This window comes from Artemia franciscana, chromosome 3 (assembly GCF_032884065.1).
Source record: "Artemia franciscana chromosome 3, ASM3288406v1, whole genome shotgun sequence".
Classification (NCBI taxonomy): domain Eukaryota; kingdom Metazoa; phylum Arthropoda; class Branchiopoda; order Anostraca; family Artemiidae; genus Artemia; species Artemia franciscana.
The window spans coordinates 6,971,510-6,989,621 of NC_088865.1; the positions used below are offsets into that span (position 1 = coordinate 6,971,510).

The window sequence follows — 18,112 nt, forward strand, 5'->3', positions numbered from 1 at the left end:
AATGATCATATCTGAATGAAATTTTATATTTAGAAGGACCTCGAAAGTCAGATCTCTTATATTAAACCACGACTGGATCCAGCGTCATTAGGGGGAGGCTGGAAATCTTGGAATATGCTTAAAACGGAGAGATCAGGATGAAACTCAGTGGAAAGAATAAGCACAAGTCCAAGATAGGTGACTGACATAACCGGATCGGATCCGTTCTCTTTGGTGGAGTTGGAAGGGGGGAGGGAGTAATTCGGAAAAATTAGAACAATTGAGGTATTTGTAGCTTACGAACGGGTGATCAAATCTTAATGAAATTTGATATCTAGAAAGATCTTGTGCTTTAGAACTCTCATTTTATATCTCGACATTGAAGAGAGTTGGAGGGGGAAACCGAAATTCTTGGAAAACGTGAAAATCGAGATATCTTACGAATGAGTGATCGGATCTTAATGAAACTTGATATATAAAAGAATCTTATGCCTCAGATGCTCCATTTTCAATTCAAATTGGATCCGGGGACATAGAGGGTTGGAGGGGGGAAACAGAAATCTTGGAAAACCCTTAGAGTAGAGAGATCGGGATGAAACTTGATGGGAAGAATAAGCACAAGTTATAGATACGAGATTGACATAGTTGTTACGGATCCGTTCTCTCTGAGGGAGCTGGGGGTTGTTAATTTGGAGAAATCAGAAAAATTGAGGTATTTTTAACTTAAGAACAGGTGACCGGATCTTAATGAAATTTGATATTTTGAAGGATATCGTGTCTCAGAGCTCTTATTTCAAATTCCGGCCAGATCTTTTGACATTGGGGGGAGTTGGAGGGGTAAACCGGAAATCTTGGAAAACGCTTATAAATGTTGTAGATAGATGATTGCCATAACCGGACTGGATCCGCTCTCTTTGGTGGAGTTAAGCAGTGTGGTTCAGTGCTTTGGCGAGTTTGGTGCTTCTGGACGTGCTAGGACGATGAAAATTGGTAGGCGTGTCAAGGAGCTGCACAAATTGACTTGATGAAGTAGTTTTCCCCGATTCGACCATCTAGGGGGATAAAGGGAGAGGAAAAATTAGAAAAATTGAGGTATTTTTAACTTAAGAGTGGGTGATCGGATCTTAATGAACTTTGATATATAGAAGGACTTCGTGACATAGAGCTCTTATTTTAAATCCCGACCTGCATTAAGCCTCTGGTTTTGCTTTTAAAGAAATCTACTGATTCTTAGAATTTTTGCTAGAGCTCATACCATATGAGCTCTTGGCTCTTTCGAGCTCGTCGTGCCATATAAGCTATTAGCTCTTGTTTTCCTTACCAAATTACTAATTTAAACAATATAGCTAGAAAGGAAGTCAATAGATCACTTGGTGCTTTTTTCTTATGTCATTTACAAACATAGCATCCGAAGGAAATTCCATTTTGAGCCCTTAAAATGCCGAAAAGCTAACTTTTTTTGTCACAAAAAAATGTCACTAGAAATGGCTCTATATATCTGTTTTTCAAAAGTGATATATTCCAAAAGCACTCTCTCGCTTCAATGGCAATCTAATTTGACGAAAATTTGAATCTATCAATATATTTCAAAAATGTCAGACGCTTTCCGGACATGTTTGAAAAGGGCCCATTCTCTGTGCGACATTAAATCTTGCAGTAACCTAACAGTAGCAAACGAAAAAGTAAGCGAATATTTTGTTTGAACTCATTTTTTGACTTTGCATCATAATCTAAAAACTATGGATAAGGCAATAAGTCAACTTTTACTGCCCCATTAAGGGCTCCGAAAGTAATACCACCGGAAGCAATGATCATATTTGGAAGGAGTATAGAAAAAGCATCACGTGATGCATTCAATTTCTTCTTAGCTAAACTGTGCAAAGAAGGAAAAAATTACCCAAGTTTTGAAATTATGTAGTTATTATCTCTCCAGAAATGGCGTTTTCTTTTCTGTCTAGATTAACACAGTTAATTATATTCCGGTTAACCCAGAACTAGTTAAACTAAGGCATTAGCTAACGTGGGCTCGAAAAGGATAGGCTATTTTTCTCTCAAGAAATAAGAATTAGGTCGCTTTTTTTTCTTAAGTACATCACAAGGATGAACCAATAGAATTGAAACACCTTTTTAACACCGAAGTGTTGGACGGTTAAGTCTCTATTTCTCTGTGCTCCTACTGTATTATGGATAATTCCGTATTAAACGAACTCATCTTAAGAGCAATCAACTCGACTCCTCCATATTTCGTTTTAATTTTGTTTAAAGTTTTAGATGACCTTTTGCTTTTTATTTATTGATTTCAGAGAAATTTTTGTTGCCACTTCGGACCATCTGGAGACTTAAGGTCATTCCAATAGAGGTCAGTCAGAAATCAGAATGCACGGTAGTATGTATAAGGTATCAAACAGTTCGTGGTAACGAACTGTAGTAAGGAGCGACCAGGCTCAATAGTAACCAAAACTCTAAAAAATTGATTTTCAATCATCAAAAAATTGATATCAATAGCTACATCAAAAGAATCGCATTTTAATGCTGATTTTAAATATATAAGTTTCATCAAGTTTAGTCTTACCTATCAAAAGTTACGAGCCTGAGAAAATTTGCCTTATTTAGGAAAATAGGGGAAACACCCCCTAAAAGTCGTAGGATCTTAACGAAAATGACACCATCAGATTCAGCGTATCAGAGAACCCTACTGTAGAAGTTTCAAGCTCCTATCTACAAAAATGTGGAATTTTATATTTTTTGCCAGAAGACAAATCACGGGTCCGTGTTTATTTGTTAGTTTGTTTTGTTTTTTTTCCCCAGGGGTCATCGTATCGACCAAGTGGTCCTAGAATGTCGCAAGAGGGCTCATTCTAACGGAAATGAAAAGTTCTAGTGCCCTTTTTAAGTGACCAAAAAAATTAGAGGGCATTTAGGCCCCCTCCCACGCTCATTTTTTTTCCAAAGTCAACAGATCAAAATTTTGAGATAGCCATTTTGTTCAGCATAGTTGAAAACCATAATAATTATGTCTTTGGGGATGACTTACTCCCCCACAATCCCTGGGGGAGGGGCTGCAAGTTACAAACTTTGACCAGTGTTTACATATAGTAATGGTTATTGGGAAGTGTACAGACGTTTTCAGGGGAATTTTATTTTGTTTGGGGGTGGGGCTGAGGAGAAGGGGCTATGTTGGAGGATCTTTCCTTGGAGGAATCTGTCATGGGGGAAGAAAAATTCAATGAAAAGGCGCAGGATTCTCTAGCATTACTTTAAGAAAACAATGAAAATAAACATGAAAATGTTTTTTTCAAATGGAAGGAAGAAGTAGCATTGAAACTTAAAACGAACAGAGATTATTACGCATATGAGGGGTTCTAAAAATACTTTAGCATAAAGAGCGAGGTATTTAGGAGGAGATAAATACCTTGCTCTTTATGCTAAAGTATTTTTAGTAATTTCAACTATTTATTCTACGGCATTTTTGATTCAGGGGCCATTCTTAAAGAATTGGAACAAAACTTACGATTTAGTGTAAAGAGCGAGGTATTAACGAGGGTACAAACCCCCTCGTATACATAATAAAAATATAAGGTTATGAAGTTTGTTACGTAAGTTAATTCTTAAGTTACGTATATTTTTTACTAATAAAAACGTTCGTTAAAAATTAAAAGTTCTAGTTGCCTTTTTAAGTAACCGAAAAATTGGAGGGCAACTAGGCCTCCTTCTCCACCCCTTATTTCTCAAAATCGTCTGATCAAAACTAAGAGAAAGCCATTTAGCCAAAAAAAGAATTAATATACAAATTTCATTTTAATAATTTATGTGCGGAGAGCCAAAACCAAACATGCATTAATTCAAAAACGTCAGAAATTAAATAACAAAAAACTAATTTTTTTACCTGAAAGTAAGGAGCGACATTAAAACTTAAAACGAACAGAAATTACTCCGTATATGAAATGGGTTGTCCCCTCCGCAATCCCTCGCTCTTTACGCTAAAGTTTGACTCTTTGCCAAATTTCTACTTTTTAAAATAATTAAAAGCTTTAGCGTAAAGAGCGGGGGATTGCGGAGGGGACAACCCATTTCATATACGGAGTAATTTCTGTTCGTTTTAAGTTTTAATGTCGCTCCTTACTTTCAGCTAAAAAAATTAGTTTTTTTTATTTAAATAAGGTATAAGGCATGTATAAAGTATGTATAAGGTATACATACTTATACATACCTTATGTATAAGGTATGTATAAAAAAGCTTAAAGCTTTATTTGATATTTATTAGCCATTCTTTTTGTCTTTTGGTGCCGAAATACTGTAAAACGGGCAATTTTATTTTCTGCCAAAGGTTAAAAAGAAATAACTATTACAGGGCTAAAATAAAACTCCGAAAAGAAGAATCTAAGGAATAAACAATTCTGCTATAAGGGCTGTTAAAATCAGGGCGCCCATAGCGACTTGACTAGTGAAGTCCTCCTAGGGAAACGAGACATGATATTTGAAGGATTTGAGTCATAGGATGTAATACTGTTAGAATACTCTTTAAGGATATTGCATAAAATATATTTGGTTTTGATGCGGCAATAAGTGTAGAATATCAAAAACTTATAAGAAAACTCAAATCCCTTATTTTTTATGATTGGATGAGGCACCTCATGATTGTCAGTGTTAGTGGAGTAGGGTAGATTCAGTAAATAGGTTGTTTTTCGTATGCATTCTTTGTCATATAACCTGGCTGATACGGTGGATAGTCGTAGAAAGTCAAGGGGGTCTCATTCAACCATAAATTAAAAGGTTTGGTGCCATTTAGGCCACTTGAAAGGGATTTGTGGGGGGTAACCAGCCTTCCTCCCGAGTCCCTTTTCTACTTGGCACCCAATTGGATTCTGGTCAAGATTTGAGATAGCCAAGTCGATCAAAATGGTCAGACGAGTAGAGCAAAATTTCTTTAGTGAAGCAGGGGTATGATCGAGGCAACCAAATGAAGTAGGGCACTGCCAAACTTTTAGCACAAGGGTAGGGATGTTAATCCTTGTTAGAACCAATCGAAGTCCGTGGAAACTTTTTGCAAGGTAATTCTTGATCTGGATCCAACACAGAAAAAATAATAGCCGTGGATAGACTCCATGGCGCCAATTATGAAAATTTATGGGGGCGAATTTTATTGTTTGAAATCCGTAGGAAGGGCAAATTTGTCACTTTTTTGAACTCAGTACTAAAAGGCACATTTTCAATAAAAAATATCCCCCCCCCACCAAAAGAGAAGGTGTTTTTATGGTACTTGGTATCTACCAAGTGACATATAGTGATCGCAAATTCTGTCGGTCGGTCTGTCGGTCTGTCTGTCGGTTTGTCTATCTGTCCCGGTTTTGCTACTTTAGGCACTTCCAGGTAAGCTAGGACGATGAAATTTGGCAGGCATCTCAGAAACCAGACAAGATTTAATTAGAAATTATCGTTTCCCCGATTCGATCATCTGGGGGTGGGGAGTGGGGGGACGGTTAAATCGAAAAATTCGAAAAAATAGGTATTTTTAGCTTACGGACGGGTGGTCGGATCTTAATGAAATTTGATGTTTGGAAGGAGTGTCAGTGTGTCAGAGTTCTTATTTTAAATCCCGAACTGATCCGGTGACATTAGGAGGAGTTGGGATGGAAAAACCTAAAATCTTGGAAAACGCTTAGAGTGGAGGGATCGTGAAGAAACTTGGTGGGAAAAATAAGCACAAGTCCTAGATACGTGATTGACATAAACAGAAAGGATCCGCTCTCTTTGGGGGATTCGGGCGGGGAAATTCGAAAAAACGAGGTATTTTTAACTTACGAAGGAGTGATCGGATCTTAATCAAATTTAATATTTAGAAGGACCTCGTAACTCTGACATCTTATTTTAAATCCCGGCTGGATCCAGTGTCATGGGGGGGGGAATGGAAGTCTCGGAAAACGCTTAAAGCGGAGAGATCAGGATGAAACTAGGTGGGAAGAATAATCCCAAGTCCAAGATGCGTGACTGACATAACCGGGCCAGATCCGCTCTCTTTTGTGGAGTGGGGGTTGGGTGGGGGGTGGGTAATTCGAAAAAATTCAAAAAAATGAGGTATTCGTAACTTACGAACGGGTCATGAGATCTAAATGAAATTTGATATTTAGAAGGATCTTGTCTTTTAGAGCTCGCATTTTCAATCCCGACCAGGTCTAGTGACATTGGGAGGGGGCGGAGGGAGAAACCGGAAATCTTGGAAAACGTGAAAATTGAGGTATCTTTGTTTTACGATAAGGATCGGAACTTAATGAAACTTGAAATTAAGAGAATATAGAAATATTTTATGTCTCAGATTTTCCGTTTTCAATTCGAATCGGATCCGCGGACATAGGGGGCTGGAGGGGGGTAACAAAAATCATGGGAGCCGGAAATTTTGGAAAACGCTTAGAGTTGAGAGATCGGGATGAACTTGGTGGGAAAAATAAGCGCAAGTCCTAGATACGTGATTGACATAACTGGACTGAATCCGCTCTCTTTGGGGGAGCTGGGGGTTGTTAATTAGGAAAAATTAGAAAAATTGAGGTATTTTTAGCTTAGAACGGGTGACCGGATCTTAATGAAATTTTATGTTTAGAAGGAACTTATGTCTCAGAGCTCTTATTTCAAATCCCGACCTGATCTCTTGACATTGGGGGGAGTTGGAGGGGAAAACTGGAAATCTTGGAAAACGCTTAGAGCGGAGAGATCGGGATGAAACGTGGTGGGTAGAATAAGCAAATGTCGTAGATACGTGATTGATGTAACCGGACTGGATCCGCTTTCTTTGGGGGTGTTAAGGGGTGGGGTTCAGTGCTTTGGCGAGTTTGGTGCTTCTGGATGTGCTAGGACGATGGAAATTGGTAGGCGTGTCAGGGAGCTGCACAAAATGACTTGATAAAGTCGTGTTCTCTGATTCGACCGTCTGGGGGGCTAAAGGTAGAGGAAAAATTAGAGAAATTGAGATATTTTTAATTTACGATTGGGTGATCGGATCTAAATGAATTTTGATATTGAGAAGGATCTCGTGACTCAGAGCTCTTGTTTTAAATCCCAACCGGCATTGAGCCTCTGATTTTCCTTTTATATCAATCTATTGATTCTTAGAATTTTGCTATAACTCATACCATATGAGCTCTTGGCTCTTCCGACTTCGTCACAAGTGCCAAATGAGCTCTTAGCTTTTGTTAAAATATGGTGGATGGGGGCGAAATACAGGGGCAAAAATACTGCTTACCCCGAATTGAAGTCACTGAGCAGAGTCGGTGTAAAAAGGATCCAAGTCTCAACAGTAGATATTTTGCAGCATGTTACTAATTTACTCGGGATAAAAATGAGCTGAAAAAATTGTATCTTGGTTTACTACTGAAAAATCGGTTATAGCGAAGTAAGTCTTGAAATGACGCAAAGACATGTTAAATCTAAGCTGCAGAAGAATTGGTGGCTCAGTGCAAAAATAAGCCTAGTCCCTTTTATCTTTCGATTTCTGTTCATTCCCAGAACAAATCTTTCGACTGAACAAGTGATTGATCCTTTAATACTTGATGTAAAAAACTGTTTGGAAAGTAACAATTCGGTCATTACCATGTTCTTTGAAAGTTAAAAAAGAGGTTTTATCCAATGGACCGTACTATTACATTGAAAAAAAATCCCAACTCGAGCATTAGTTGCATTGCTAAACAACGGATTTATTCCAAGGGATTGCCTACTATCCGCCTCTGGGAGTATATCTCGATGTATCACGTATGCCAGAGAGTTCCGCCAAGTGTGGGACAGTTCTGCCTCAATTGGCACGCATGCATCACGCTTGAAACGTACCACCTGATGTTTGTGATTTGTAAAAGTCGGCGATCCCTCGATTTATTAGTATAGTAAAGAAGTAGTTACTTTTAAAACTCAACTTCTGGTGTATCTGATACCGATTATGCCTACATCATTGGACATTAATGTTTTTTATTTCCCACAAATGATCTTTTAATATTCTTATATATCATTCCTTGCCTATTTTGTTTGCTCATTGCTTTCAATAAATAAAAATTTGTGTTTTTTTTTGGCTTTCAACTAACTCGCTCTTATTGCACTGATCAATATTGCCAATAATTGTTTCTTGTACAATAAGCTAGTATTCAGTTTAAGTAAAATAGTTTAAGTATTCATATTCTCTCAATTAGTATAAAATAATTAAATTAGTCATTAGATAGTAAACTTTTTTGTGACCCCCTTCTAAAAAAATGCTATATTCGAACTTTTTCCTTCTTTGTTACGTAAGCTTGTTTTCTTTAACAATTGTTATTCTTTAAATATTGCTGCTCCAGCGGAATGCAATATAGACATACCTCAATGTTAGTCAAGTTAATGTATATTGAAATTTATCAACGCCATACATATCATGATCCCCTATAATATATATTTATTATTTATTAGGCATAAACCAGTGAACATGGTGCCTGGCGAAGGATAGATTTTGTTTTTTATTGTTTTATTTTGTTTTTTCTCCAATATTACTGATGCTTTATATGTTTCAGCTATCCATTTAGGGGACAAACCATAAGCAGGTCGTCCCCGAATGGGGTTGGAAGAGACAGGGGCTGATCTAGAGAAAAATCTTGGGAGAGACCCAATGTGACAAAGGTGCCAAATAACTGATCAATTGACAAATTTATTCTAAAAAAAGTGAAAAAAGGAAAAAATATCAAAAACGCCTTGGGGCCCCCCTGGATCCGCCTAAAGGAAGAGATCACGAAGAATAATTTAAAGGAAATGGGAGGGGGCAAAGAGGGAAGCCTTTAATAGATTGGGACGGAAGAGGATCGTGCGTAGCTTTGTTTACCTTATATGGCTTGATGCTGCAGTGAGTTGTTAATAGTACTAGTATTTGAGCACGTATTTTTGCTTTCCTTTTTTGTTTCTTTACCTCTTTTCCTTCCGAATGTTATTTTTCTTTCTATGACTAAATATCTCAATTTTTTATTGAGTGTGTTTTTCTTGTCTTTACGCTTTTTCTTTTTATGTACTGAAGGTCGTCTATCAAACAGTTCGTGGTAACGAATTGTTTAAGTAAGGAGTGACCCTGCTTAATAGTAACCGAAACTCTAAAAACCGGAATTTTTTATACCGATAGATCTATCAAAAGAATTGGATTTTTATGCTGATTTCAAATATATAAGTTTCATCATGTTTAGTCTTACCCATCAGAAGTTACAAGTCTGAGAGAATTTGTCTTATTTTCGAAAAAAGGGGGAAACACCCCCTAAAAGTCATAGAATCACACAATCAGGCTTAGCGTATCAGAGAACCCTACTGTAGAGGTTTCAAGCTCCTATTTGCAAGAAATGTGGATTGTTTTTTTTGCCAGAAAAGAGATCACGCATATGTGTTTATTTGTTCACGGATCCAGGCGGATCCAGGTGAACAAATTATTTCTTTCTCTGGCGGATCCAGGGGGGCTGGGATTTCTTTTGGTGCCCTTTTTCCCTTTTTTTCACTCTTTTTTAGAATACATTTGCCAATTTGGTCAATTATTGGGACCTTTGTAAACCCCCCCAGATTTCGCTCATCGGTGCCCATTTCACATTCCCCCGCCCCCCCCCCCCCCAAGATTTTGCCACAGATCTGCCCCTGTTGTCTTTTGCACAGCAATTGAAAGCATTGAAAGGTTCGTAACTGAATTCAATCATTACAAGAAGGGATAGTCTCATGTTTCCTAAGTTCCCTCATAAAATCTCCCGATGTAATAAGTTGACACACTTTTGTGTTATTTTGGAGATTAGTGGTAATAGGTACATGGAAGGGTGTTTTGTATATCTTTGGGGGTTGTGAATCCGAATTTATGAATGCAAGTACCTGCCTATCCCATTTCTAATTTCTGCTTTCTTAAAATATGAAGGGCTATAAAAACAATTCAAGCTGATCCTTTATTTAACAATTGGAAGCATCAAATAGCTTTTTGCTTAACTCAGCAACAACAAGAACCAACAGCCTCATGTTATTCTATTAATTTTATTATGTAGATTTGTTTTAAATTTACTCTATATGACTGAATATATTTTGTATTCTATGAACAATATTCTTCTCTGAACAGTGTATCCTGTGCTAAATACTTATAGCATATACATTATAAATTTTACTGTGTTTCTTTAAATTTACTCTATAGATATACTTTTGAGTTTTTTCTTTTACTCTCTGTTGAAGATTATCGAATACAATCACTAGGTAAAATTTACTGCTTCAATTCTTGCTTGCTATTTTCATTTGTTTGCAACAAAGCTCTTATCCCAATCAGTAGCCTAACATGATTTAATACAATTTAATTTTAAAGATTTAAAAGGCGGTTTTCTTTGAACCCCCTCTAGCTGCCTCTCCGATTATTTGTATTTTCATAGCATTTGTTTAATTTTTATTTACATTAATCTTGGGCATATTTCCTTTTTCTCAATTATGCTTATAACTATTTGCCCAAATTCGATATTCTTTTTTCTTAAAATTAAAAATTTTCACCCCATTAATCTGTTTAAAAAGTATTTTGTCTAGCAGCGTATGTATAATAAAGAAATCAATTCTTACTTGAATTATATATTCGGTTAGCTGTGATGTGGTCCTTCTGAGTCGAAACCATTATTAGTAGTGAAGAGCTATTTATTTTTTGATTTAAATTCTGTTGATAGATGTTCTGATTTTTTCTGATAAATTTCTTGTTTAGGCGTTATACAAAGCTTATAGAAATTGATCTTTTTTTTAGAGGAATCGAATGGACAAGTGACCAATCTATTTTGAGCTATTCACAATCAGTGTCTAGCAGCAACCCGAGTAGGTTCAAAAATGAAATTGTCTACACACATTTTGAAAATGGGGAACATCTACCCCTGAAGAGAGAAGCTGACTCAGAACCCCCTGTTATCATGATACGTATCTCTCCTTCAAGGTTTGTACATTTTAGAGATTAAAACGCAGAGATTGTGTTAATCTTCAGTATGTTTTCTCTCGGATGTAGTCGTTGGCCAGTTCTCATGGAGAATTTCTCCCACCACCATTTGGAAGTACATTATATCTATATGCACGTAATGTATGTACATAGACCAGTTGTGATTTTTTTTTAATTCAAAAGTTGGATTTGACCCACATTTTTAGACTTCTTCAGGATTCTTCATGAGTTTGGGGAGCCTTCGAAACTGGAGTCTATATATCTATTCTTTCAGTGATTTTAAGCCAATTGGCTGTCTAAAAATTCTAGACTCGTGACATTTTGGTGTTGTTTAGGTAAAAAAGACTGTTTTGTGGGCTGAAGCCGTATGTATCGGAACTTTTCTCATGTGTTAGCTATTTTGTTATTTAAAAAGGCACTAGAGTTTTAAATATTCATTAAAAAAAACCTCTTTGATAATGTACGCCTGCTGGTTTGATATGGTAAACCCAGAGGTGAAAAAAAGCTGACAGGCATGCGTGACAAATCTTCCCGGAAAATGTAAATTTCATTATTTTGTAGACAGTATTTGTAGAGATGTCAGACTTGCTGAGTTTTTTTTCTTGGATTTACATAAAGCTTCGGGATTTACACAATGCTCCGAGAATGATAATCATGTCTGAAAAAGTATATCCTTACAAATATTTTCGGGGTAAAAATATCAAAATGAATTTTAAGGTCATTTATCTTCACCGTGATCCATACTATCAACAATATTCAGCTATGGCGCTGTGGCTGGAAAATCATGTCACATCTTTAAATCTCACTCGATGTTTTAGCAAAGCAATCACCTTTTGACCCGGAAATCCCGCCACGTTTCCTACTGTTACTTTATAAGGGAGTTTGCATCCCATGTCGCTTCTTTTCTATCACAGTCTATGAATGAGCATTTATGTTACTTGAATTGGCCAATGTCCTGAATTGGAAATTGAAAGGGCCAATGTCCTTTTTATTACCGAGAAGATTAGAGGGCAACTAACCCCCCTCCCAAGCCCACCATTTTCCCAAACACATCCAATCAAAAGTTTGAAAAAGCCATTTCGTTCAACGTGATTGAAAGGTTCGGAAATTATTCCTTTGAGGATGACAACCCCCTAAAGCCGTCAGTGCCAGGGTTGTAAGTTATACCCTGTTGGCATATAAGGTATATATAGAAAAAGTGATCGTATAAACTTCGGAAAAGACTCATTGTATTGGTAATCCAAAGTTATATTACCCTTTTTAAGATTCAGAGTGATCAAAGGGTGGATACCCCCCATACCTTGTATTTTCCCCAAATGCATCTGATAGAAATTTTGAGATGGTTATTTGTTGTCATAGAAACTTCGAAAATAGCTCATTTGATTGGAGATCGAAAGGACTAGTGCCCTTTCTAATAGTCAAAGGTGATTGGACGGCAACTAACACCTCTGTCAGGCCCAACCCTTCCCCAAACACATCTAATCAAAATTTTGAGATATTTATTTTGTTCAACGGAATTGAAAGGTCAAGAAATTGTGTCTTTGAGGATGACACTCCCCCCCACAGTCCTCATTGCAAGGGTTGTAAGCTATGCCCTGGGGGCATATAAGGTTTAGAAAGAAAGGGTGATCGTGTAAACTTAGGAGGGGGCTTATTGGATTGGTAATCAGAAGCTCCAGTGTCCTCTTTAAGTTTTAGAGTGATCGAAGGGTAGATACTACACCTCGTATTTTCCTGAAATGTATCAGATAGAAATTTTGAGATGGCACATTTGTTGTCGTAGAAACTTCGAAAAAGGCTCATTTGATTGGGAATTGAAGGGGCTAGTGCCCTTTATAATAGTCAGTAGTGATTGAAGGGTAACTAATTCCCCTCCCACGCCCACCATTGTCCCAAGCACATCGTATCAAAATTTTAAGATAGCCATTTTGTTCAACGAAAATGGAAAGTCCGAAAATTATGTTTTTAAGGATGACGACCCCCCCCTACGAAGAGCCCTCAGTGCAAGGGTTGTTAGTTACGCCCTGGGGACATATAAGGTATACGTAGAAAGGGTGATCGTATAGCTTCGGAAGGCTTATTGGATTGGTAATTAGAAGTTCTAGTGCCCTTTTAAGATCCAGAGGGATCGGAGGGCGGATACCCCTCCAAATTCTTTTTTTTACCGAAATGTATCTGATGGAAATTTCGAGATCGCCATTTGTTGTCGTAGAAATTTCGAAAAGAGCTCATTGGATTGTCCAAGAGGCACGGGTTCGATCCCTGACATAGCCAACTATTTGGTTTGGGACGTGGAACAGTGGCGTGATTCTCTAAGTTCAGGCAGAGTCGACCCAATTTTAAATGGGTACCTGGAAAAATCTGGGGAAGGTAAGCAGGAAAGGTGTGCGAAAGCACAGACCCCCCATGGCACTTCCTGGGTGAAGAGCCACGAAATGGAGATCAACACCGCTGGTGTGGACCTTAAGGGTCTAGTACCGTCATGCTTACTGTTTTTTACATTCGATTGGAAATTGAAAGGGCTAGTGCCCTTTTTAATTGGCGAAAATGATTGGAGGCAAATAACCCCTTCTCCCAAGGCCACCATTTCCCCAAACACATCCAATCAAAATTTTCAGATAGCCATTCTTCTCAGCGTAATTGAAAGGTCGGGAAAATATGTCTTTGAATATTGTAACCCCCCCACAGCCCTCAGGGCAAGGGTTATAAGTTATGACCTGCGGCATATAAGTTTTATATAGAAACGGTAATCGTATAAACCTCGGAGGGTGCTCATTTGATTGGTAATCAGAAGTTTTAGTGCCCTTTTTAAGATTCAGAGTGATCGAAGGGTTGATATCGTTTCCCCACACTTCATATTTTCCCAAAATGTATCTGATAGAAATTTTGAGATGGTCATTTGTTGTCGTAGGAAATTTGAAAAGAGCTCATTTCATTGGAAATTGAGAGAGTTAGTGCCCTTTTTAATAGTCAAACGTGATTGGAGCTCAATTAACCCCCCTTTCACGCCCACCATTTCCCCAAACAAATCCAATCCAAATTTTTAGATAGCCATAGTGTTCAACGCAATTGAAAGGTCCAGAAATTGTGTCTTTCAGGATGAAAACCCCTCCACAGCCCTCAGGGCAGGGATTTTAGGGTATGCCATATGGGCGTATAAGTTTTATATAGAAAGAGTGATCCCTTAAACTTTGCATAATACTACATTTAGATAATACTACTACTGTTACTACTATTACAACTACGCCTAAGGACAGGAAGGTGAAATATTCCAGACATTTTGAGGGGGGAAGATGAAGATGGTTGATAGTATTTATTGAGCTGAAACTTTCTGTCGGTGTTGAAGGGGTTGTTAAAGAAACCAAAGGTGCTATGCGCATACTGCTACTAATGCTGCTATAACCTCTGCTACTGTACAAGCCAACGATATTAAGGTGATGCTTTTAAGGAATATTTAGGTGGATGTTGGACTAAATCAAAACAACCTATGAGCATTTGGACTTCAAAAAGGTGACAAAGCAATAACGGAAGAACAACTTATATTAGTAATTTAGAGCTTTAAGGGTAAATTTTGGGGGATTTTGAACTAGCCAGAAGGAACTATATTTATAATCTTAATGCTACCACTACTGGCAATGTAACTAATGACGCTAAAGGTATTAAGATGAAACTCTTAGGGATCGCTTAGGAGTTTCAGTCGAACGAAAAAACTTTATGCATGCAGGTTTTCAGAAGGGTATATAAGTAATATCATAGACAGCACTACTCTATAATAGCTAGAAATATCATTGAATTTCTTCAAGGAAATAATTCAATTCATAATTAAAAGTTCTGGTGCCCGTTTTAAGAGTAAAAAGGATTGGAGGGCAAGCAACCATTCTTTCAAGCCCATTCATTTTCCAAAAGTATCCAGTCAAAATTTTGAGACAGCCTTTTCGTTCAGCACTATGTCATTAGGTAACTATGTCATTAGGTATATAAGGCATGTCTACCCCCACATTTGTGCAATTGGCCCATTATACTTTAAAACTAGATGTTGCTTTAAAATAAATCAAAAGGCATTTTATTTATGGTTGTCAGTAAGACATCACAGCAATATATCGAGAACGACTGGGGGTATTAAGTTGAAACTTTTGAGGATACTACTATCACTGCTTCTGTTCTTACAATTTGAATGAATAAAAAGAGTGTATGTGTATATAGGTTGTCAAAGATCATAGATAGAATCTTTTGGGAATGATAACAAGTTTTATTTCTTAGGTCAATTTCAGAAACCATAAAATAAAATTAAAAACGACTGTATGTGTCAAGATTAAGGCTTGTTGAAAAAGTGTCTCCAACATACAAATACCAACCCATACTATTGATACTTATCGAGCAAAACTGAAAAAATTTAAAATATTATTTTTTCCATTAAAAAGGCTATGCCAATAAAATGAACAGAAATTAATTAAAAAAAACTGTTTTCCAAAAGCCGAGTTTTTCAAAGAGAAGTAAAGAGCTCCATTAAGCCAAGAATGAGCAAAAATAAATTCAAATAGTCTTTCAACCATAAAACTACCACAAATCGCTATCAATAAATAAATGAAACTCAAAACGAACAGCAAATAAAATAAATAGCCAACTCAAGCTCAAAGTCAGCAAAAATTAACATGAGTAGGGCTGATAACCCCCACACCCTCTCAAGACCAGACCACAATTTGGCAAAATTTCTATGTAAAAGGTCTGATCTATTTGCGGTATGTGTACTAATTCATTTGCGAGAACTGGCCCAAACCGCTACCCAAGCAAAGTGATGTCCATCGAAAATAATTCGAAGCGGGGAGGTTGAATCCGATCCGAAGCTTTTTTTTCCTTTTTGAAAATTTTGTTTTTTTGCTCTCATTTCTCTACACGCTCAAAACTTAATTATCTCTCTGTCTGCTGTTTGGGGATAATACTATTTACAGAAAAAATGAGCTATTTATTTAATTTCTAGCTTCTTTTTCAAATATTTTACATGTTTGCCTGCATTTCAGGAAGGTGTTTATCATAGTCATCAAAGATTCTCCAATAGAGCTTTGGGATACAATATCGTTGACATTGATAAGAGTCATGCCCAAAATGTTTCCACCAGTTGCTTCCCTTGAGTGGCATTCCAACTCAAAAGTAAAGTAAGAGTTTGTTTCTATATTCTTATGTTTTTCTCTATCTTTCTCTTCTTTTTTCTATTCTGCTTACCCAAGTTACGTCTGTTAGATATACAGTTAAACCTGTGTACGAAAACCTGTTTTTACCGTTAATTGCGTTTAATGTACATCTGTAGTGTGAAATTGAATTTTCAAAGGAAAACATTTTTTTTTGTCTTACGCAATGTATGGTATGAACATTTTACCACGAAATTTTATCACTCAATTAAAAAAAGAGAATCAGACATCCTTTGAAGGTAAACAAAAAAAAAAAATTTAAATGAAAGTAAGGAGCGACATTAAAGCTTAAAACGAACAGAAATTACTCCGTATATGAAAGGGGCTTTTCGTCCTCAACGCCTCGCTCTTTACGCTAAAAGAAAGAGAAAAGACTCTTTCTCTTAACTCGACTTCTTAAGAATTAAAAAAACTTTAGCGTAAAGAGCGAGGCGTTGAGGATGAAAAGCCTCTTTCATATACGGAGTAATTTCTGTTCGTTTTAAGTTTTAATGTCGCTCCTTACTTTCATATAAAAAAACTTGTTTTTTTTTAATTTCCGGACGTTTTTAAATTAATGCATTTTTTGATCTTGGCTCTCCGCGCATAAATAATTAAAACGCAATTTGCATATTAATTTTTTGGGCTAAATGGGTTTTTCATAGTTATAATTGGAAGATTTTGAGAAAAAAGGAGCGAGAGAGGAGGCCTAGTTGCCCTCCAATTTTTTGATTACCTACAAAGGCAACTATAACTTTTAATTTTTTACTAACGTTTTCATAAGCCAAAAAATATACGTAACTTACGAATTAACTTACGTAGCGAACTTCTATATTCGTGTGTTTTATTGCGTATATGAGGGGGCTCACCCCTCGTCGATACCTCGCTCTTTACACTAAAGCTTAAATTTTGTCCCAATTCCTTAAGAATGACCCCTGAATCACAAAGGCCGTAGAATAAATAGTTGAAATTACTAAAAATAATTTAGCGTAAAGAGCGAGGTATTACGAGGAGGTAAACCCCTTATATGCGTAATAATTTCTGTTCGTTTCAAGTGTTAATGCTGCTCCTCACTTTCAGTAGAAAAAACTTTTCATATTTATTTTTTCATTGTTTTTTAAATAATGCTAGAAAATCCTGCGCCCCCTCCATTGAAAGTCTCTTCCCCCATGAGAAGTTCCTCCATGGAAAGATCCTCCCACGTAACCCCTCCCCCCTCAACTCTCCCTCCAAACCAAAAAAAATCCCCCTGAAAACGTCTGTAGACTTCCCAGTAACCATTACTATATGTAAACACAGGTCAGAGTTTGTAACTTGCAGCCCCTCCCATGGGGACTGCGGGGGAGTTAGTCGTCCCCAAAGACATAGTTATTAGGTTTTTCGACTATAGTGAATAAAATGGCTATCTCAGAATTTTTATCCGGTGACTTTGGGGAAAAATGAGCGTGGGAGGGGGCCTAGGTGCCCTCCAATTTTTTTGGTCACTTAGAAAGGGCACTAGAACTTTTAATTTCCGTTAGAATGAGCGCTTTCGCGACATTTTAGGACCACTGAGTCGATACGATCACCCCTGGGAAAAAAAGCAAAAAAAAACAAATAAACACGCATCCGTGATTTGTCTTCTGGCAAAAAACGCGAAATTCCACATTTTTGTTGATAAGGGCTTGAAACTTCTACAATATGGTTCTCTGATACGCTGAATCTGATGGTGTGATTTTCGTTAAGATCGTATGACTTTTAGGGGGTATTTCCCCCTATTTTCTAAAATGAGGCAAATTTTCTCAGGCTCGTAACTTTTGACGGGTAAGACTAATCTTGATGAAATTTCAATATTTAAAATCAGCATTAAAATGCGATTCCTTTGATGTAACTATTGGAATCAAAATTCCATTTTTTAGAGTTTTGGTTACTATTGAGCCGGGTCGCTCCTTACTACAGTTCGTTACCACGAACTGTTTGATAATTCCTTGCCCAAATATTTTGGTTTGGGAATGTTTGCTTTACCTTTATTGTAAAATATCTTGAGCGGGGGGGGGGGGGAGCGTTGTCT

General features: G+C 37.1%; 1 protein-coding gene across 1 annotated transcript in view; it reads left to right on the plus strand.

Moving 5' to 3' along the window:
- The window catches only part of LOC136024816 (WD repeat-containing protein 11-like), a gene marked incomplete in the record, with an annotated part of 191,926 nt that overhangs the window by 113,676 nt on the left and 60,138 nt on the right, over nt 1-18,112 (plus strand). Inside the window, 2 exon segments of the mRNA XM_065700296.1 lie at nt 10,715-10,897; nt 15,916-16,050. Coding sequence (XP_065556368.1) covers nt 10,715-10,897; nt 15,916-16,050 — 318 coding nt within the window.